Below are 22,979 nucleotides of genomic sequence, written 5' to 3' on the forward strand. Positions count from 1 at the left end.
TGATTGATTGGATTGGATTGAAATACAGTATTTCACATAGGAGCACAGGGTTGTATTAGTAATAAAATGTGTGGCCATTTCACCAAGGGGTTTCCGAGATACAGCTCCCAGGAAGTTAAAAAAACAGCTTATATTAAAGTTGACAGATTCTGGCATTTTATTTTTGCACACTGGTAGAGATCAACCCAAGGCTCAGATCATTGCACCAGGGTCTCAGACACTTGAGGGTTACCCCCAACAGAGGATATGGCATCCACCAGCCTTTGGGGGAAATCAAATTAAGATGTTATTTCAAAACGAGCCTGCTTCTCCAGTTAGGTGCTTGCCAAGGCTTGTGCGCCTACACACACATCTAATGGACTACACTGAGCATGTGCAGTGAGAGAGGATAGCTATCTGGAAACCTGACAATCCAGCATGAGATGTGGGTGGCTTTGAGGGTAAACTGTGGCTTTTACAGCTAGGCACCCCCACCCCTGGCACTGTGAGTGCAACTCCAGCCCAGAAAAGAAACGTGATGTTAAAAAAGCAGGTTTATTGCTCCAATTGGTCTCTCTCATGGGGGATTTTGTTTGGTGTAAATATAATCTGAGTGCAGCAACATATTCAGAATGTGCTGAAATTGCTTTTGAAAAGAAAACAACTTCCAAATGTGAATGCTGACTGGGAAGGGGAGGGGTGATCAGGGGTGCAAGAGTAGGTGGTAACAGGGGGAAATGTTTGGGTTTTCAGCCAGGGATGTGTTTATTATGGGGAGGGAGACAAATGGGAATCGGTGGTAGGGGAGAGAAGAAGTTGCGGGGTGGGCTCAGGGAAGGGAGAGAGTGTGAGGATTGGGAGAAGAGGAAGGGAGAACACAGGAGGGGTTGCACACTAGGAAGGGTAGCAGAAAAAGTTGGGAGGTTGAAGTAAGGCACATCAGCCATGAATTCTCCCCTTCCGTGTGTGTGCTGCAATCTACGGGAGCCCTACCCCTTTGCAGGCCCCGGGAGCAACTATACAACCACCATTATCCCCATTCCATTCTAACAAAACGTACAGGACAGGGAGGAGCACTGAGGAATCACATAGCAACCTTGTGGCCGAGTGGAAAAACCACTGGACTGGGACTATCCCCAGCTTTGCCACTGGCTTGCTGCCTGACCTTGGGCAAGTCTGAGGTTCTGAGCCCTAGAAGGTGGTGAGAGGCAGACCAGCTGAAAGTCTCTGGGCAAAGATAAAATCCAGGAAAAATAGTGGTGATGTAATGGTAGGGGCCTACTATAGACCACCCAATCAGGAGAAGGAATGGATGAGGCATTTCTACAACAAACATAAATATTCAAAACACAAGACCTGACAGTAACAGGGGAGTTTATCTACCCAGACATCTGTTGGAAAAGTAATAAGGCAAAACACTAAATGTTCAATCAGTTCTTGGAATGTGTTGGGGAAAACTTTTTGTTCCATAAAAGTAGAGGAAGTAACCAGGAGGACCGACATTTGAGACTAGATTCTGACCCAGAGGGAGGAATTGTTAGTGAATCTGAAGGTGGAAGGCAACTTGGGTGAAAGTGACCATGAAACGATAGTTGTCATGATTCTAAGGAAAGGAAGGAGTGAAAGAAGCAGAATAAGGAAAAAGGACTTCAAAAACTCCAGACTTTAACAAACATAGTGAACTGATAGGTAAGTTCCCATGGGAAGAAAATCTTAGGGAAAAAAGGAGGTCAGGAGACCTGACAGTTTCTCAATATTAAAGACACAACTGCAAAGTATCCTGATGTGAAGGAAAAACAGAAAAAATCGTAAGAGAACATTATGGCTCCACAGGAGCTCTTTAAGGACTGAAAATCAAAAAGGAATCGTACAGAAAGTGGAAATGTGAAGCACTTGCTAAGGATGAGCACAAAACCACAGCACCAGCATGTCGGGACTAAATCAGAGAGGCTAAAGCACAATACGAGTTACACCCAACAAGGGACAGAAAAAGATAATACTAATAAGAAGTTCTCTAAATACATTAGGGGGTAAGAGAAAGATGAAGTAAAGTACAGGTCCTCTACTTAGTTAAAAGAAGAGCTAATAAAGGATGATATCAAGAAGGCTGAAGTGTTTAATTTCTATTTTGTTTTAATCTTTACTAAATAGGTTAATGGTGAGCAGATATTCAACACATTTAATATTAACAATGAGGGGGAAGGAATGCAAATCTCACAGAAATTAAGTCTACTGTCCCCAAAGATACAGTACACACACACTAGCCTGTTAGCCTGTAGCCCTGTATTTGACATTCCTGCATGCACCCCTCTCATAAATATAAAGGGAAGGGTAAACACCTTTAAAATCCCTCCTGGCCAAAGGAAAAACCCTTTCACCTGTAAAGGGTTAAGAAGCTAGGATAACCTCGCTGGCACCTGACGAAAATGACCATTGAGGAGACAAGATACTTTCAAAAGCTGAAGGGAGGGAGAAACAAAGGCTCTCTCTGCCTGTGTGTGTGATGCATTTGCCGGGAACAGAAAGGAATGGAATCTAAGAACTTAGTAAGTAACCTAGCTAGATATGCGTTAGATTCTGTTTGTTTAAATGGCTGAGAAAATAAGCTGTGCTGAATGGAATGGATATTCCTGTTTTTGTGTCTTTTTGTCACTTAAGGTTTTGCCTAGAGGGATTCTCTATGTTTTGAATCTAATTACCCTGTAAGGTATTTACCCTCCTGATTTTACAGAGGTGATTCTTTTACTTTTTCTTCTATTAAAATCCTTCTTTTAAGAACCTGATTGCTTTTTTCATTGTTCTTAAGATCCAAGAGTTTGGGTCTGTGGTCACCGATGTAAATTGGTGAGGATTTTTATCAAGCCTTCCCCAGGAAAGGGGGCGTAGGGTTTCGGGAGGATTTTGGGGGGAAAGATGTTTCCAAGCGGGTTCTTTCCCGGTTATATATCTATTAGACGCTTGGTGGTGGCAGCAATAAAGTCCAAGGGAAAAAGGAAAATAGTTTGTACCTTGGGGAAGTTTTAACCTAAGCTGGTAAAAATAAGCTTCGGAGGTTTTCATGCAGGTCCCCACATCTGTACCCTGGAGTTCAGAGTGGGGAAGGAACCTTGACAACCCCACAATTGGACAGCACTGGAGTCAGTCATTTTGTATGTTCAACCACTGCCAGCTGAAATCCAAACATCACACAGCTAACAATAGTTTTATGACCCTGAGAGGCAAGGCCGAATAGCTCCATGCTTGCAGTTTTTCTAATCAAAATGGGAGAATAAAATAAAAAATAAACGTACTGTAAAAATAGAAAAAAACGTTTGGGCAACTGACCTTGGTTTTAGGTGCCTCTAAAATGTAAGCTTTATCATTGTTATAACTAGAAATATTTTTCTAATAAAAATAATGAGTTGTTATTGGCTGTTGCTGGGGAAATTATTAGCCCATTAGAGGCTATTATGAGCTGTGTGCTTTATCCAAAGAAAATTTACAAAAAAATTATTTAGAAAGTGTGCTTTGGAGCAGTCTGGGGAAGCTTTCCTTTTGGCAAGGATTTTACACCTAAGTTCCCCAATAGTCCGATGGAAGGAGGGGGCCCCCGGTAGACTGGCTGTTAATTTCTTGAGACCATTTCAGACTTTTTAGGTAACTGTAAATATTTGGAATGCTCTGCATCCTACTGCTATAGCATACATAGTGTGCACGCGCTTGAAACCTAATAAAGTAGTTTTAGGTAAAGCACCCTGGTTTGTATCAATCATTTATCAGACAGAGGAGCTTTGGCCACATTAATTTTTTTCTTGAAGAAAACCAGTTAAATTACCACTGATTTGGGTTCTAAAACCCCTGGGTAACAAGCCCAGCTGAGGACACACTCTTTACCTTAACACACAGCATAGAGCTGATTTATGGTAAAACCACGAATAAGTTTATTAATAAAGAACATAGATTTAATTGATACTAAGCAGAGATAACAGAAGCAGAAAATGCTTACAAAGAAAACAAAATACAACACTTTCTAGTGTCTAAGACTTTACTTTAGCAAACTATGATCTTTGCCTCAACAGCTTTCTCACATCAAACTGCCAGCATCTCCAAGCCTTCCGGCAGGAGGATCCAACATTCACAGAATTGGAGGGTGCTGTCCTCTTTGCCCACTAAAGGATGGGTAACTAACGAGTTTTCTCCCCTTCTTTGTATACTCTAGTAACCTTTTGAAATGTGTTTGTCTAAAGTGCCTCCCCAGATAAATTTCTTCTCCTTTGCTATTTGACTCTTCCTAGTGATTTCCCATCATCCTCTTGGCTCATATGTAACATAATTTCCACTATCTCTGGCCTCACCTTGCTCAGTTTACATTGGAGACACAGGCAAACAGGTAAAACAACATCCCTTTGTCTAGGACAAACTTGTTTCTCAAGTCTGTCCCCAAAACATATTTTAGGAACATCTTTCCATCACACATACATAACTCTACTCGCCATCTGTATATACCTCACACAATGATATCCATAACCAGCATGTCTCCAGTTTTTATATGATATCTTACCCAAGTGAGCTGTAGCTCACGAAAGCTTATGCTCAAATAAATTTGTTAGTCTAAGGTGCCACAAGTCCTCCTTTTCTTTTTACCCAGTACACTGTTATAGTACAATAATACTGTATACAAGCAGTTGTTTCAACTGCTTATTCTTTGGGTTTCAGGCCCCTTGTTCTCCCCTTGGGGTGTCTGGACCCTGATTGTCACACAAAGATACTTAAGGATCCAGCTGAAGCACTGGTGGAACCGTCAGCCATGATACACAGACAGCTGCAGCGGCACAGGAGCCAGCAAACAGAGGGGTAAACAGGGGAGTTTGAAAGGGGAGTTTGTCTTGTGGTGCTTGTTCGGGGTTTGTTTTTGCTGTGGGGGGTGGTGTTTTGGTTTGGTTTGTGTTTCCCAGATTAACAGGATTTAGATGAGAAGGCGATGACAGATACAGAGGCAGCAGTGGGAGTGACCCATGTCGTGGAAGACACAATGAAGATGACTGGATGTGGAAGCTGCGGCATGTACATGATTCTGGAGGGGGCACCTGGTAAGAGTTTTGTAGGCATGAAATGCCGTCTGATAAAGCTGATGGAGGAAAAGATCCGAGGTTTGGAGATGCAGGTGGAAAGTCTGGTTGAGTTTAGAAAGGGGTTTGAGCAGATTATGGAGCAAAAACATGAGGTATCTGAAGGGAAAAGCTCAGACTTGCAGATGGAATTAGGACTGAGGAATTCTGAGGGGAGACTGCTGGGTGAGGAAAGTGGTCAGTGGAAGCATGTGACTAAGGGTATGTCTACACTACGAAATTAGGTCGAATTTATAGAAGTCGGTTTTTTAGAAATCGTTTTTATATATTCGAGTGTGTGTGTCCCCACAGAAAATGCTCTAAGTGCATTAAGTGCATTAACTCGGCGGACTGCTTCCACAGTACCGAGGCTAGCATCAACTTCCGGAGCGTTGCACTGTGGGTAGCTATCCCACAGTTCCCGCAGTCTCCGCTGCCCATTGGAATTCTGGGTTGAGATCCCAATGCCTGATGGGGCTAAAACATTGTCGCCGGTGGTTCTGGGTACATATTGTCAGGCCCCCCTTCCCTCCCTCCCTCCGTGAAAGAAAGGGCAGACAATCGTTTCGCGCCTTTTTTCCTGAGTTACCTGTGCAGACGCCATACCACCGCAAGCATGGAGCCCGCTCAGGTAACCGTCACCGTATGTCTCCTGGGTGCTGGCAGATGTGGTACTGCATTGCTACACAGCAGCAGCAATCCCTTGCCTTGTGGCAGCAGATGGTGCAATATGACTGGTAGCCGTCATCATCATGTCCGAGGTGCTCCTGGTCGCCTGTGTGAGGTCGATCAGGAGCGCCTGGGCAGACGTGGGTGCAGGGACTAAATTTGGAGTGACTTGATCAGGTCATTCTCTTTAGTCCTGCAGTCAGTCCTATTGAACTATCTTATGGTAAGCAGGCAGGTGATACGGATTGCTAGCAGTCCTCTTGTACCATGTTCTGCCGGGCAGGCAAGAGATGAGGATGGCTAGCAGTCCTATTGTACCATCTTCTGCCGAGCAGCCATGAGATGTGGATGGCTTGCAGTCCTTCTGCACCGTCTGCTGCCAGCCAAAGATGTAAAAGATAGATGGAGTGGATCAAAACAAGAAATAGACCAGATTTGTTTTGTACTCATTTGCAACCCCCCCCCCCCGCCCTCTGTCTAGGGGACTCATTCCTCTAGGTCACACTGCAGTCACTCACAGAGAAGGTGCAGCAAGGTAAATCTAGCCATGTATCAATCAGGGACCAGACCAACCTGCTTGTTCCAATAAGAACAATAACTTAGGTGCACCATTTCTTATTGGAACCCTCTGTGAAGTCCTGCCTGAAATACTCCTTGATGTAAAGCCACCCCCTTTGTTGATTTTAATTCCCTGTAAGCCAACCCTGTAAGCCATGTCATCAGTCGCCCCTCCCTGCGTCAGAGCAACGGCAGACAATCGTGCATCTGAGTTGAGAGTGCTGTCCAGAGCAGTCACAATGGAGCACTCTGGGATAGCTACCGGAGGCCAATACCGTCGAATTGTGTCCACAGTACCCCAAATTCGACCCGACAAGGCCGATTTAAGCGCTAATCCACTTGTCAGGGATGAAGTAAGGAAATCGATTTTAAGAGCCCTTTAAGTAAAAAAAAAGGGCTTCATCATTTGGACGGGTGCAGGTTTACATTGATTTAACGCTGCTAAATTCGACCTAAAGTCCTAGTGTAGATCAGGGCTAAAAGAACCAGGCAGAGGAAAAGACGGGCTAGTGAAGGAGAAATAGAGCTCAGGAATAGGTTTGTGGAGTTGGAAAATGAAGAAGGGGCTCAGCAGGTAGTCACTGAAGGTGGAAGGGCAAGGAAGAAGAGAAGAGCGGCTAGTCCTATAGGAAACGGGGAAGAGTCAATGGAGACTACACCAACTATGAGCTCCAGGAGGATATGGGATAGATTGCAGAGGATTGCAAGGGAGAATAGGAATGGAAAAAACTTGCAGCCAAAGGGAACAGGGGATAGACTGGAGAACAGCACCGTCACCGGGAAAAGGCAGGTCTATGTGATCGGGGACTCTTTACTGAGAAGAATAGACAGGCCTGTAAGCAGAGCTGATCCAGAGAATAGAAGGGTGTGCTGTCTTCCAGGTGCTAAGATAATGGATGTAGACCTGAGGTTGAAAAGGATCCTAAAGGGAGCGGGAAAGAATCCCCTAATTATCCTACATGTGGGAACAAATGATACGGCTACATTCTCGCTGGAAAGTATTAAGGGAGACTATGCTAGGCTGGGAAAGACGCTTAAGGAAATGGAGGCTCAGGTGATCTTTAGTGGGATTCTGCCTGTTCCTAGAGAAGGGCAACAAAGGTGTAACAAGATTATGACTATCAACAGATGGCTTAGGCAGTGGTGCTATAAGGAGGGCTTTGGGATGTATGGCCACTGGGAGGCATTCATGGATAGAGGACAGTTCTCTCGGGATGGACTTCATCTGAGTAGGGAAGGAAATAGACTTCTAGGATGGAGGCTGGCACAACTGATTAAGAGAGCTTTAAACTAGGAATTTGGGGGAGATGGTTGGGAGATGTCCAGTTAATCTCCACGCTGGATTTTAGCATTGAGAGGGAAGAAAACAAAGTAAGAAAGGATACAGCCATGGGTAGGAGAATGGATATAAAGAGGAAGGGCAGTGTGAATACCAGTCTAATAGGTTACACTGGCTGTAGAAGGACCGTGCCTAATTGGGTACAGAATTCCTCCACCATTCAGTACAGCCACACCTAATGCAGTGACTGCAGCTGGAGAGCAGATACGCTCCGTGGTTATTGCCAGCTCCAGGGGGATCCCTTGGTGAAGAGCTGCTTGGGGCTTCCACTGGTGGCGCTGAAACAGGAACTTTAAGAGTTGGGAACTGCCTCAGTCAACTCAACAGTGCTCAATCTGGGGCTTTCTGGTGACAGTTAAAAAGCAAACACTGGTGACTATCTCCCTGCCCCAAGTTGTAGAGCTGTTCTGAGATTGTGGGTAGAATTCAGGATTCAGAGCAGACTTTGAGTAGAATTAAATGGTAAAAAAACATCATTAATGCAGAGTTAAGGTTGCCCAATGATACCCTGGGTGCCTTCAGAATGTTGAGTTCAGCAGGGGAGGGTCCCCCAAGTACAGGGCACAATCCCACAAGGCGATGAGTGAATTCTGTGAGAGGCTGAGCACCCTTAGCTGCCACTGCTGGATAAGACCCAAAGTGAATCAAACACACCATTGAAGAGATAAAAGAGGGAAGGGGCATGGGGCGATGAAAGCTTTATTATCACTAGAAACTCACACAAAGAAATGTGTAGGAATGAGCACCGTAGGGCTGAGGTCTCCCTCTCTCCCCGCCACCATCCTTATACTATCTGGCTGGTTTTTGAGTCACCTGGCTAGTTTTCCCATGGCCTTGCCAGTTGCTGGTCCAAAGGTGTTATTGGCTGGGGGCAGGGGAGGGGTTGGTGTTGCCAGAATTTCTAAGCTGTGCACAAATGCACTTGGGCATGCAGCGATCTCAGAACTCCAGCTAAGCGTGTCAGAGCTGGAAACACACAATGGCCTCCTGGCTGGCACACTCATCCTGATCTGCATGTGTGCAGTGTGCCAAGGCAGACGCCAGTCAATGGGAGAGCAGTGCCGCACTCCCAACCCCAAATCCCACCAAACCTCCCATAACTTTCTGAGCACTAAGCCCCTTCCCATGTTTGCCCCCAGCCTTGGGGCTTGGCTCTGATCACAGACCAGCCTCTCCTCTTCTGGGACCTCACCCTGTTCACAGACCAGTGACACCTCCCCTGGAATCTGGGCCTGCCCACAGATGGGCCAGTTTTTCTGTGCCTTGGCGGTAGCAACCCCACCCTATACAGAAAGGCAGCCCCTCTCCAATCCTGGCTTACTGTCTCCAGGACTTCAACTTTCAGGAAAAAGACCTCTCTGTTTTCCATTTCCCCCAGCCCACCCCAATACCCAACCTCGCAGCATGATTATGGCCAGCCAGCCAGGGGTCCTCATTGACACAGTGACAGGCTATCCAGCTGGCTGCCGTGGACTGGGCTTTCGGCCAGTGGTGTGTTCCACAGGCAGGCTAGTGGGCAGTGCAGATCCTGTCCAGGCTCTGCCGTTAGCGGTGATGTTGGGCAAGGCACCTCGCTGGTGGCCCCGCCCTTCTTTTAGCTCGTCCATTTAGGTTTGTGTCCTGACAAGACCCTGGCCCTGACAAGAAGGCGACCTTTGTTACCCATATAAGAAGATCCCAGGAATGTCACTCTGTCTGTGAGTCCCTCTCAAGCCCAGGATGTGTGCTGAGTCAGCATGAAATGCTGGGGCCAGCTACTGGCATGGCCGAGAGCTCCACTCGTTCAGAATATCACCAGGTTCAGTCATCACTGGGATTCACGGTCACTTACCATCCAACTTTTAAGTTTTAAGCCACTTCCAAGTCTCGGAGTTTCCCTTATTCCATATGGCGCCATCTCCTGTCGCTGACAGTGGGGCTGAAGCCAGTGAGATGCTGCCATCTGCCTACAGTCTGTTGGCACGTAGGAGTGAGGCTGCCCTGAGTAAAGTTGGCTACCACCTACCACTGTTTTCAATTAGACTGAAGCCCACAGGAAACATGGCTGCTCTTCTGTGGCTTAGAGAAATGGACAGGGCCCAGGGGCAACAGAGACTCTGTGAAAGGAGGGTGGGGAGAGTGCAGGGAGCAGGACACCTGGGGGTGGGGGCAGGAGGCAGATTTAGGGGTTTCAACGGAATGGCACGGAGAAGGATGTGGGGCAGGAGGAAGGCTGCGGGGAGAGGGATGTGGGGGGCAGAGGGCAGCTGGAGGTGGAAGGGAGGTTGAAAGGGACATAGGGGGATGTGAAGTGCAGGGAAGCTGAGGGGGCTGCAGAAGACAGCAATGGGAGTGAGAGATGAAGGGGATTAGGTGGCAGATCCCCAGCCTCGGGTTGGTGGTGGAGGTGGGGAGTCCCCTCCAAGCAGCCAGGGGAAGGCAGTCTTGCCGTGTTTCCAGATCTCACAAGCTGATTGGGAGTAATGGGATTTTGCTGCCTACAAAAGCATCAGAGGAGCTGCTGTGATGACACAAGAAGCTCCTCTAATACTCCAGTTTTCTGGGCTGGACCAAGCTCTGTGCGAGAGCTTCAGGGCTGAGGACACAGACCTGCCCTTCCACTGAGCCCTGCCTTCATGTATGTCCCTAGAGCAGAAAGAGGGTCCCGGGGCAGCAAGAGGCAGGGGAGGGCAAAGTTGGGAAACTGTTCCTGCTGGGAACCAGGAGGAAGACAAGCCCACTTGCCCCAGTAGGCAGGGGAGTGGGGAGTCAGGGAAGTGATGTAGCTGGGTCCCAGTTGGTGAAGCCCCAAGGCAGCCATATTTCCCCCACCCACTGCTAAATGATCCCCCCCAGCCTAAGCAGGGGGAGAGGGGTCCACAGGACCTGGAAAACCAAATAATTACCGGGGACAACTAATGAACAACAGGGACAGGAGTGCGGTCAAAGGGTCAAACAAAGGGAACCGGACGGGGACTCCGAGCAGAGAACCCCGGACAGTGCCCACTGCTCCTCAAAGGCATCAAGGAAGTCAGTGGACGCCACCCAGAGGAACTCTGCCCGGAGGTGTGAACGGACGGAGGATCGTAAATAGGCCCCACAGTCACAGGAGACTCCATCGACCAACGTCCTCACCCTGGTTTTATAGATGGCCACTTTAGCCAGGGCCAGGAGGAGGCTGACCAGGAGGTCCCACGGCTTAGTGGGGCCATGGACAGGGAGTGCATAGATAAGGAGGTGAGGGGAAAAGTGCAACCAAAATCTCAACAAAATATTCATGAGGAGCTGGAATAGGGGCTGCAGCCTGGCGCACTCCAGGTAGACGTGCGCCAGGGTTTCCCTCACACCGCAAAAGGGGCAGGTGTCCGGGATTGGGGTGAACCGCACCAAGTACATGCCTGTGCTCATGGCCCCGTGAAGGAGCCGCCAACTAATATCCCCGGCGGGCCTCAGGACCAAGGTGGAATATAGAGCGGCCCACCGGGGCTCCTCACCCTCTAGAGGTGGCAGGAGGTCCCGCCACTTTGTGTCAGGGCGGGACGCAAGGGTGAGGATGTGAAGGGTATGGAGCACGAGGGTGTATAGATGTTTCCTTGGCGCGGTCTGGAAACGGACCGGCTGCAGCTCGTGTAGCCAGTGCACGGTGAAGGGGTGGGGGGGGGGTCGGTTGGGTCCATGGGGCAGGGGCCCGATGAAAAGGTCCGGAGGACCTGGGGTGGAGGGTGGGTGGGGCACGCCCTCCCTTAGGACCCGGTCGAGGTAGACCCGAGCAGCAGGCGGCAAAGCGGCCTTCACCTCCTGAAGTACGCACAGGGGAGTACGAGGTCTGGAGAGCCCCATGCGCTGAGCAAGCGTCAGGGGATCCAGCCAGTCTCCCCGGTCATAGTCCAGGAGGTCTCCGACTCTGGTAACTTCTGCCAGGATCAAGCTCTGGCGCACCGAGGGGGACTCCACCACCTGCACACGGAGCTGGGGGTTGTGTAGCAGGGGCTCCGCGAGGAGATCTTCCCCCATGGAGGCCGCCATGGACCTGGTCACTGTAAACAGGTAGAAGACCGGCAGCCCAGAGATGTCTCACGGAAGATCTCTCGGATGGATATAAAGGAGCTGCCGGTCATATCAGAGCCCTCGGAAGCGGCGCAGGAAGGCGTGCACCAGTACGCTCCACGCCGGACTACCTGCACCATAAGGGAGCCTCTGCAGGATCTGGAGGTGGAAGACATGGACCTGAGTGCGCAGACACTTCAGGCCCTGCCCTCCCTCCTCCAGGGGTAGAGGGAGAACCCCTGCAGAGATCCAGTGCAGTCCTGACCAGAAGAACTCCAGAATCAATGTCCAGAGGTTGGCCAGGAAATCCGGGGCCAGGACGAGGGTGTTGAGCTGGTACCAGAGCATGGACAGGACTAGTTGATTAAGCACCAATGCCCTCCCTTGAAGGGAGAGACACCGGAGTAGTCCTGTCCATCTCCGGAGCCGCTTTACCACCCTGCCCTCTAAACCGTGCCAGTTCTCTGGCAGAGACGGATGCGTGGCGGAAAGGTAAACGCCCAGATAGAGCAGCGGACCCGCGCTCCACTGTATGGCCTGAAGCGCGGGTGGGAGGGAGCTCACCTGCCGCCAATCCCCTACCACCAAGCCAGAGCTCTTGACCCAGTTGACCCGGGCTGAGGAGGCTGCCGAGTAAACGGCTTGGCAAGCCTCCACCCGCGCCAAGTCGCCTGGGTCCTGGACCACGAGGAGCATATCGTCGGCGTATGGCGACAGGACCAGCCGCAGCTCCGGCTCCCACAGCGCCAACCCCATCAACCTCCTGCGGAGGAGACAGAGGAAGGGCTCGATCGCCAGAGCATACAGCTGGCCCGAGAGGGGGCACCCCTGCCGTACTCCCGGTTCGGTCAGGGTCCAGTTGAGCCTGACCAGACACTCTGCAGAGGCGTACAGCACCTGGAGAAAACCCACAAACTGGAGTCCGAAGCCAAACGCTCGCAGAGTGCTCAGGAGATACCCATGATTCACCCTGTCGAACACCTTCTCCTGATCCAGGGACAGGAGGGCGAACGACAGACCGTCCCTACACCCGAGTTCCAAGAGGTCCCGAACCAGATACAGGTTGTCGAAGATGGTGCAGCCCGGGACGGTGTATATCTGGTCTGGGTGGATCACGTCCGCCAGCACGGATCCTAGCCGCAGCGAGATGGCTTTCGCTACGACCTTGTAGTCCGTGCTGAGGAGCGAGACGGGATGCCAATTTCGTAAATCGCAGAGGTCCCCCAAGCCCCAGGGCAGCAGGAGGCAGGAAAATGTTGCTATGGGTGAAGAGGGAATGAAGGGCAGTTCCCCGACTCAGGGGTGAGAGGAGGGCAAGTGCAGTCTCCAGCTGAGCAGCCAGGGAGAGGGGTGTTTTGTGTGTGCATTACAAGGTTGACTTTTCAACCTGAAATTATCACACACACATTGGCAGGGGAATCAAGGGCAATTAAAAAGCCCAAAGACAGACCAGGGTGAAAACTTACTTTAGCAATAAATACAGTATTGGTACAGTGATAGACTCAGCTTGGTGAAAGACACCTTGGTCATATGTTAGTTTCATTTTCAAATCAGAGAGAGCTGTCAGGCACTCAAAATTGTTGAGAATTTGTCTTTCAATTAGTGTCTGCCTCAGAATGAAAATGGCTGCATGCTTTCAACATTAATGAAATGTGTGATTCAAAATTCTGTGAAAACATTAACTGTCCTAAGTTATTTAAAAAAGAAGAGGGAGGGAGGTGGGTATATCTGAGATAGATGATATGAGCCAAAGCTGTCACATGTGCATACATTGCAATTTGACAATGTACATGTTTTGCATTCATATTTGTAGCGGGGCCATCACCAGGCTCTGGTCAGAAAGGGGTTAAAAGCAGCCAATAGAGGCTGGTTGGGTAGTCAGCCACAGGTGTGGGTTGCACCCAATTAGGGCACAGCTGGCCCTGATAAAAGGGCAGGCTGAGCGAGTAGGAGAGAGACTCTTGTGCCAGCTTAGGAGCAAAAGACCAGGCTGCCTGGGAGAATAAGCAGGGTATCTGAGGCAGAACAGGGCTGGGGAAAGGCAGGCAGAGCTGAGGAGCTCTGGCCTGGTGAGTCCCCAGGCTGAGGCCTTGCTAAAAGCCAGGGGAGGTACTAGGGCTGCAAGGAGGCAGGTGGGGCTAGAAAGGCAGCAGGTCCAACCCTTGCCAGTGATGAGTGGCATAACAGACTGCAGTTTGCCCCTGAGAGAAGGGGCTAGATGATGACTGGCAGTAGCCACTGAGAGAAGGTGGTGTCATAAACATACAGCTAAGGGTAGCATAAAATTCCCTCCTTTACCTGTAAAGGTTTAGAAGCTCAGATAACCTGGTTGGCACCTGACCAAAAGGACCAATAAGGGGAGAAGATACTTTCAAATCTGTGGGGGAAGTGTTTCTTCTTGTTCTTGTTTTTTTTTCTCTCCGGGACAGAGAGGAACCAGGGTAGGGAAAATACATCTCCTAAAGCCATACCTGAACTAAGTATCTAAGATTACAAATTGTAAGTAATAGGAAGGAAATGCATTTGATGATCTTTTGTTTTAGCTTGTGAATTTTCCCTCGGTTAAGAGGGAGGTTTATTCCTGGTTTGTTTAGGTTTTTTTGTCATTTTAAAGTTTTGCTTAGAGGGGAATCCTGTGTTTTGAATCTGATTACTCTGTAAAATTACCTTCTATCCTGATTTTACAGAGCTGCTTCTTTTACTTTTTCTTTATTGTAAAGTTCTGCTTTTAAGAACCTGATTGGTTTTTAGTGTCCTAAAAAACAGTGGTTTTAGCTCACCTTGTTTACTCTCAAGCCTCCCCAGAAAAGGCGGTGAAAGGGCTTGGGGGGCTATTTTGGGGAAACAGGAACTCCAAGTGGTCCTTTTCCTAAATCTTTGTCTAACTCGCTTGGTGGTGGCAGAGATACAGTTCTAAGGACAAGGATGAATTTGTGCCTTGGGGAATTTTTTAACCTAGGCTGGTAGAGATAAGCTTAGGGGGGGTCTTTCATGTGGGTCCCCATACTGTATCCTAGAGTTCAGAGTGGGGAGGGAACCTTGACAGGTGGGTATAGGAGGGGAGACCCAGAGTGTGGCAGCACCCCAAGGTAAGGGGTACCAGGGTCTGTGAGGGACAGGGGGTCAGAGGTGGTGGAGACAACAGGGCAGGTAACAGAGGGCAAGACACCGGCCCAAAGAGGGCACTCCTGAGCTGAAGGAGCTAATTCCTGGACAGACCAGCAGGAAGTGCTGCACCGGTGAGTGCCCTGCCTTGCTACAATATTTCTGTTTTTTGCTTAATATTTTCTTGCAGCAGTCACTATTGCTTCACAAGACTTTACAAGTTTCACCCAAGCAATAGCACGGGCTTTCAGCTAGTCTCTAATAATCATATCTGTATGAATGGGTGGCACAAAGCCAATCCCCATCGCAGGGCAATAACCTAAAAGTGGCCACAACTGGTCCAATTCCATCAAGAAAGTTTTAAAATAACACCTACGCCCTACATAGCACTATGTATTCAAGTGCCTGAAAGCCTTTACAAACACAAATGAAGTTAAGCCTCACAGACACAATCTGAAGTAGGAAATTAACACTTGTTTCACAAATGGGGAAACTGAGGTACAAGGTATTACTGAATACAGAACTGGAAAGAAAACCCATGTCTCCTGGGTTCTGGTTCTGTGCTCTGACCACTAGACCCTGCCCCTTCCCCTTACAGATGTATCTGAGTAGGGAGGAGAGTGCTCAGCAGTAGAGAACATGCATCCCTAGTGGAGGATAAGGGAAATCAGAGCTCTGCTGGGACCCTATCCTTATAGCAGGAGAAAGGTAAATAGAACTGTCCCCATTTAGTGGAGACACTTGAAATAGAGTGAGGACTATGAGAGAGGATGGGATTTCCCACCATCTCTTCTTGGCTCCCCCTGGGTGGTGGGACAGTGAAGCCACCCTTTGTAGCAGACAAGAATCCTTTGGAGCAACTTGGAAACGTGTAAAGTTTTCTGGGATGTGGCTTCACAGGAGGAATATATGGATGTGAGAGAAAAGAGCTCTAGTAGCCCAGCTGTAGGGCCCATGTTAGTTGTATGTTAAAGTCAACAGTCTGAATTCTTACCTGAACACAATATGCTGACAGCATCAGTGTGGGAGCATGTGTCGTTAGGATGGTACATCCTGGGACATTTCTGAAGGAGAGACTCATTCCCCACACACTGAAACTCTTCCTTCCAGATCAGATCATGTCCTTCTCCGAAGTGAGCTGCTCCCAAGGTGGCTACAGCCTGTCCACACCCTAATTCATTGCAGATAACAGAAGCGGTGTTGAAATCCAAGTGTGAATCACAGACTGTCTCCCACATTTTTCCATGTTTGACTTCAACACGTCCTGAGCAGGCAGTGTCCCCTCCAATCAGACGGACCTCGATGAGACCTAGAGAGTCAATGCATCCATCAATCAGTGTTGGTTATTTTGACATCCCATAACCTTCCCCAGGCCTTCCTGGGGATGAAATGAAGGGAACCTTCTTCTCTCAACAGCAAAGACATTGTTAAATAAGTGGGAGCCCTTTACTCCATATGCCAGTTCCTGTGCTCCAGTGAGGAGAGAGAGTTTGAATAAGAGGTCAAAGCCAAGAGGTAGCCAACAATATAATTCTCAGGTGTGAACAGAATGACACAAAGCAGAGTGTGTGACTGTCTCTCCAGGTGGGACTGGATGGGACTGATGAGTGTTTACATGGTCTTATACAATATTCCAGCTGAGGATGTACTTTCTGTTCCTTCATGACAGGAAGGATATTGAAAAACTGGCAAAAGTTCAAAGAAAGAAAGCCTGGAGGCTTCAAAGAGGCTCAATCTGTGAGACTGGGGAGTAAAGGAGAATAAGGAGCAAGGAATAGCAAGTGTCTTCACAGGGGTGAGAACAAGGAAAGGAGGAGCTTCACCATTCATATGATCTGAAAATACAAAAATAGTGGCTGAGAGTTCAGAAGGGAAAAGCAAAGGGCAGAGAGGAGAAATAATTCCCCAGCAGCAGAAGGAGCAGAGAGTGGGATAGACACAAAGGAGAAGTGATGGTCTAGAATAGACTAGATACAATACTAGTGGGAAGGAAGCAGGTGAATGTTGTGCAAGATGCCAAAAAGCGGAGATGTTCCAAGTGCTTGGAATTAGGATCTTGTGTGTCGGCCTCACGCCAACAGAGCCTGACACCTGGAACACCGGTTCCAGTGTGAAGCCCTTCTCAATTACCCTTATGGCTTGTCTACAGGGGATGTTACCTCACATTAGCTGTAATTCGTTCACCTTAAATACCTTGTGTCCACATGAACCCTGTTCTCAGAGCAATTTATTTGGCATCTTAGGTTGCCGTAACTAATCTCTTGTTGGAGAAGGAATAGCTCCACTTCACAATCAGTTTGTTCATTGTAAGATTCCTGTGAAATAATTCCTAATGCTAATGACAGTCCTCCAGCTAGTGCCCCATGCTGCATTGCTCCATACCTGCATCAACCTGCTTTGTGCCTGTTTGTGCTCCACAGCTCTGGGGTCATCTTGACCAGATGTACCCTCTCTGGTTAAATGCTGGCAGGCAGCCAGGAGCGCCTCTTTTCGTTACTAGGTGAGTTCACATTCTCATAGCAACCAGGGCCCCCCTGCTTCCACACGGACCCATGTAGAGGCCCAGGACTTGATTGGCCAGTCTGGACACAAGCATGTCCAGTTCCCTCTGGATAAGAGTCACCAGAATGCAGACGTCTACAGGGCACTGTCAGAGAAAATGAAAGTGAGGTGGCTCTGAATCTGGTACCGAGTCAGCGAACGAGCTCCAGCAGGTTAGTAAATGCACCTGCATCTCTGCAAGCCGTCCTGAGTACAGCTGAATGAATAACTGAAATTTCTCCCCTTCCCACCCAACACTTGTTCCTTTTTTAATGTCTTTTCAAAATCATATTTCAAATCTTTCATTAGACCAGAAAGAATATTTTTTGTTTTGTTTCTGCAAGAAAAAAACAACCATTCAGTTAGGGCTATAAATGAATCAGTTCTTCTTTCAGACTTTTTTGGTTTGGCCACTAAACTGAAAAATCAATGATTTTCTCAGCTGTAGTCAGTAAAGCCTGTAGAAGGGCACATGCAGTCACTAACCTGCTCCTACCACTCCTCTACCCACCCTAGAAAAGCAAAGAGTCATCCATCCAGCCCCCAACTGCTCAAAACCATACAAATTTTAAAAACTCCCCTACACAAAGCCTGTCCCCTCCTCCCACACACGTGGGTGCACCACTCAAAGTACAAAAGGTCTGTAGAATGGGAAATAAACGGGGAAATATCTTACCATCTCAAAGGAAACCATGGAGCTGGAAGAGAAGGTTGGAATGCTATTCCCATCTTATGGGAACAAGCATATTTTATCATTGTTGGCATGGAGACTATGAAGAATGGGACCATAAATGACTGCTTTTTCTTATTTCCCTGTGCACGTGTAACTGTGTGAAGAGGGGAGTTGTTGTGTGCAGAGAAGCTGTCAAATCTCAGGAAACATAAGAAAAAGCTGTAGATGATCTGTTCCATGGAGCATACAGTTAATCCCAATAGAGGGCCTTGAAAGCAGCTGGAAAGGTTTCCTGGAGCGTGCACAAGATCAGAATGGAGCATACAGCCCTTGGCGGGGGGGGGGGGACACAATGCAGACAATGCAAAGGCAAACAACCATGATAAAGCACCTTTTGCTGCAAAAGCCAAGCACTCTGCCCCAACACTCCAATGTCCTGCAAACTGTGGAGAATGCACCATACTGGGAGCACAATTCCAAACAACCTTAGCACAGTTCCTTCCCACTGCATTCAACCCAACAGGAGATGGAAAATGCTTTCTGATGCATCACTGTCAGGGGTGAATACTCCTTGGTGGGGCTCTCCCTCAATACGCAAGGTTTGCAGTTTGCATCACATTCCTGTGGCCTGGTCTACTCCTAAAACGTAGGTCACCCTAGCTACATGGGTCATGGCTGTGAAAAATTCACGCCCCTAAGAGAGACAGTTCCTTTTTTTGATAAACTCAATAAATTCATTTCCATAGAATGATAGAAGTGTAGGACTGGAATGGACCTTGATAGGTCATCTAATCCAGTCCCCTGCACCAAGGCAGGACTAAACCTATGTCTTTATTGGCATTTTTGTCAGTGAAACTTCTGTCAGACAGGGGTGTAGGAAAAACCCCCACCCCCCCAACTGACAAAAGTTTCACTGACAAAAGCGCCGGTACGGACAGAGCTGTGTTGGCGAGAGACGCTCTCCCACTGATACAGCTACTGCTGCTCATTAGGGCTCTTTAATTATGCCGGCAGGAGAGACCTCTCCCATCAGCATAGAGCGGCTATACAGGATACCTTACAGCTGTGCCGCTGTAAGGTCTGCAGTGTAGACCTTGCATAAGTATTATCTAGACCACCCTGACAGATGTTTGTCTGACCCTTTCTTAAAAACGTCCAATGACAGAGATTCCACTACCTCCGTAGGCAATCGGTTCCGCTGCTTAACAAGTCTGACGGTTAGGAAGTTTTCCCCAATGTCTAATTTAAATCTTTCTTGTTGCAATTTAATCCTTTTACTTCTAGTCCTGTCCTCAGTGGTTAAGGAGAACAATTTAGTGCCCTCCTATTTATAGCAGCCTTTTATGTACTCGAAGAATCATAGGATGTCCCTCCATCAGCCTTCTCTTCTCCAGACTAAACCAACCCATTTTTTCCCCATCTTTCCTCATAGTTGATGTTTTCTCGACAGTTAATCATTTGTGCTGCTCTCCTCTGTTGGCTACCATTTTGTCTGAAAAACTTAATCCGGTCAATCTCAGCCCATAAATGGCATAGTACCTCCCACCCCATGCTATTAATTCAGAATGTAATCAAAGCAAAACTCCCTTGCTTTCTCACAGAGTGTTCATTAGCCACAACTTCCTGTGGCATCCTAGCAGAAGCACAAGGCACCCCCACTCTCTTCCCTTAACCACTTGGACCATTTTGCAGGGGACCCCTCTCTGGCTGCCCATAATTTTGAGAAGATTTATCTAGTTCCTACCCCTTCCATCCTCCAGGATTTCAACCTGGGTCTCACAGATGTTGTGTAAAATCCAACAGGCACTTATCACACCAGGCACATTAGTAGTAGTATCATAGCACCTGGGAGCCCTACTCATGGTCCAGGACTCCATTGTGCTAGGTGCTGTACAAACACAGAAGAGAAAGCCAGTCTCTGCCCCAAAGAACTTACAATCTAGGTAGAAGACAAAAAACAACGGAGGGATACTGACAGGGGACTACATGGTCAGCATGACAGATTGTGCTCTCAGCAGACTAACCATTATTCAGTTTTTACCTGGGTCAAATTGCAACTGTTGTCTTGTGCTTGCCTAGTGATGGATGGCAAAGATGGTTTCTGTTCTTGCATATATCTTCCACAGTTCAATGATCTTGTTTCAAGAGGCAGGATGACCTTACACTGTTCTTCCTTTTCTCTGGACTTCCTATCCCCCTCCTGATTTCTATGCAAATAGAGCTTCTCTTGTTTTGGGGGACCCTTTGCTTAATTTCAGTGGGGACAGGTAGATAGTTGCCTTCCCTCCTGCCTGGGAGAAACCCTTTAGTTGGACACACACTTTAAACCACAATATCAATGAGAAGCCATAATTCTTAATATAGTTATAATACATAGGTTCCATGATGATATTATGTGTGGCATAGGCTTTCACGGAAGATCTTACTCAATACACTTTCATAATATAGTAATATTGTACATAATATTGTATACAATCAGTTGATTCAATTGCTTATTGCTTGAGGTTCAGCTCCCCTGTTTTTATAGCCCAGTAAACAGTTGCAGTGTACTCTTTAAGTAAAACTCAGATCAAGCTTCTCTCGCCCCCTGCATGTAGATGACATGATGTCTCCTCCCCAACTTGGAGCTTGATAGTTTTGTTTTCCTAATATGCAAGTAGACCTTTTTCATCTCTACCTGATGACCAGGCTAGTCAGAGAAGCAAACACATTCCTTTGGCAGACCTGTTTGCCAACTCCCTGTGACATGCCTGGTTTAAACACACTTTAGTCATTATTCCAGCCTGTACTCACAACACTTGAACACACTTCATACATACAATGTGTAAGAATATCAATGATCAGTGACTTATTAGTTTTCCAATATTGTACATGCCACCTCTCAGACACAGATTATGACCTCAGTAAATTGGGGGACACTGAACTGGCCAGGCCATCTGAAACTCATTACCTGATACCAGAGAGGCCCTTGCCTCCTGGAATTGGAACGCTATGAGTGTCACACCCACTCAGCCTCTCCACCTCCACACCGATCCTCACCACAGCCTCCATCCCTCTGATGTCACCAGTCCAAGCTACAGCCAGGTCAGTAATTGTTGTCTTGGTTCAGACAGCAAACCAAAAAAATCAGAAAAAATATTTGATTCAGCCTTGAAACTGTTTGGAACTTGTCAGAAAATCAGAAGAGCCCATTGTGGGTCATACAGAAATTGTGTGTGCTCTCCATTATAACCTTTAGTCCAGTGATTAGGGCACTTGTCTGGGATATGGGAGACATTGGTTTGAAACCCTACTCAGGAGCAGGGGCTTAAATTCAGGAATTCTATCCCTGATACACAGGTGAGCGTGGTAATCACCAGGCCGTGAACTATTCCAGGCTGGAATGCTTTCAATGTCTCCTGTTGAAACTGTTCCACTTTAAATTTTCCTCCTCTAAAATTTAGGAAATGGTTAGTAAAGGTACAGGTCACCATTAGGTGGGTGCAGCGGGAGGCAGTTTGGATGGGGGTGGACTAGATTGGCCTGGAGCCTAGCTGGGGAAGGAGTCCCAGGTGGGGTGGGTCAGGGGAATGACGGGCCCCAGATCAGTGTGCAGCTCAGGTGCCATAACCATGGTAGGGTGCTGCCCTCCAGTGATCTGCTGCTGTGATATGTTTATGCAGAAGCACAGGGCCGGAGACAGCAAGGAACAACTTCTTCCATATTAATGGCTTCTTGAGTGCCAGCTAATGGCTTACTGGGGTAGGAAGGGGAGGGGGAGCTAGAAATGTTGAGGAGGGTTAATTTTACAGAAACTGGTCGGACAGGGGGTGGAGAAGGAGAGAAAAATATCAGTCTCCTCTCACACACTTAAAGTTACTGTAACAACCATGTAATACAAGACTGTCAAGATTTTGGGACAGATGGATGGAATTTTTCTGACTGACCCTCTTAGCAAATACCCATTACAAACTTTTCAAAGCACAACTATTATTCCCATTCCATTGTGACAAAAGGTACAAAGGCTGGTAGGAGCTCTGAGGAATCACCAAGCAACCATATGGCCTAGTATAGAGACCCCTGGACTGCGACTATTCCTAGCTCTGCCTCTGGACTTCTAAGTGTCCTTGACCAAATCACTTCACTTCACTTCTCTGTTTCAGTTTCCCCAGCTGTATAATGGGGATACTGAGATAAAGCTGTTTGTGATCTACTGATGAAAAGGGCTATATAAAAGTTAGGTCTTTTTACAATTACCTAGTTACAGTTTCTATCAACTGCAAACATAGGTGAGAACTACAACTGTCTAAATGACTACTAACTCTGACAACAAACACTTCTCTTTTTGTTCAAAAAAACTAGAAAATTCACTGATAGAAACCTTCATTTGTGCAGGGGTAAGGTTGCCCAGAGGTATCTTGTGCTCTTCCAGAATGCTGAGTTGAGGAAACTCAAACCTCTGAAAACACAAAGTTAAGGTGCACACCCATGCAACATTAACTCTGCCCTCTTTGAGCTGTGATCCAACACAGCCATAGCACAAACATGCACACTTTGCCTTTGAAAATATCACTCAGAGAATAGGGCACATGACAAGAGTAGCACTGAGTCAAATGCCTTCTCTCTGTTAAGATACAACTTGTTTTTAGGTGAACTGTACTGAACAGCCTATACTCACAACCCTACAGCTGTCCGACACTCAAATACTCAGTGTATTCCCCAGAAAGAACCACACACCTGCTAAATTTGACAATCCCTTTACAGCCTTGTCACCCAGTCATGCTTCTCCCCCAACTTCAAAGAATGCACTGCCACACCCAGTCTTTTGCAAGAAGGTTTATTTTCTTAAGAGAAATTAGCAAATCAACAGGAAAAAAAACCAAACTTTTTTTCTCATTCCTTGGTCTCAGGGACACCCCCATCCAGGGGTCTCTGGCACTGCTGCTCCTGGCAGTTTCCCAGTTTCGGTCAGCTCTGCTCCCTTCTTGGCCCCAGCTGCTTACCTAAGCCCCTGGCCCCTTGT

The 22,979-nt window shown here is 47.6% G+C and overlaps 1 protein-coding gene across 1 annotated transcript in view; it reads right to left on the bottom strand.

The window, feature by feature from the left end:
- LOC141975056 (antigen WC1.1-like) overlaps positions 1-22,979 on the bottom strand; it is a 66,708-nt gene that overhangs the window by 34,818 nt on the left and 8,911 nt on the right. Inside the window, exon 3 of the mRNA XM_074935223.1 lies at positions 15,758-16,072. Coding sequence (XP_074791324.1) covers positions 15,758-16,072 — 315 coding nt within the window. The remainder of the gene's footprint in view (positions 1-15,757; positions 16,073-22,979) is intronic.

Source organism: Natator depressus, chromosome 1 (genome assembly GCF_965152275.1).
Source record: "Natator depressus isolate rNatDep1 chromosome 1, rNatDep2.hap1, whole genome shotgun sequence".
Lineage (NCBI taxonomy): Eukaryota > Metazoa > Chordata > Testudines > Cheloniidae > Natator > Natator depressus.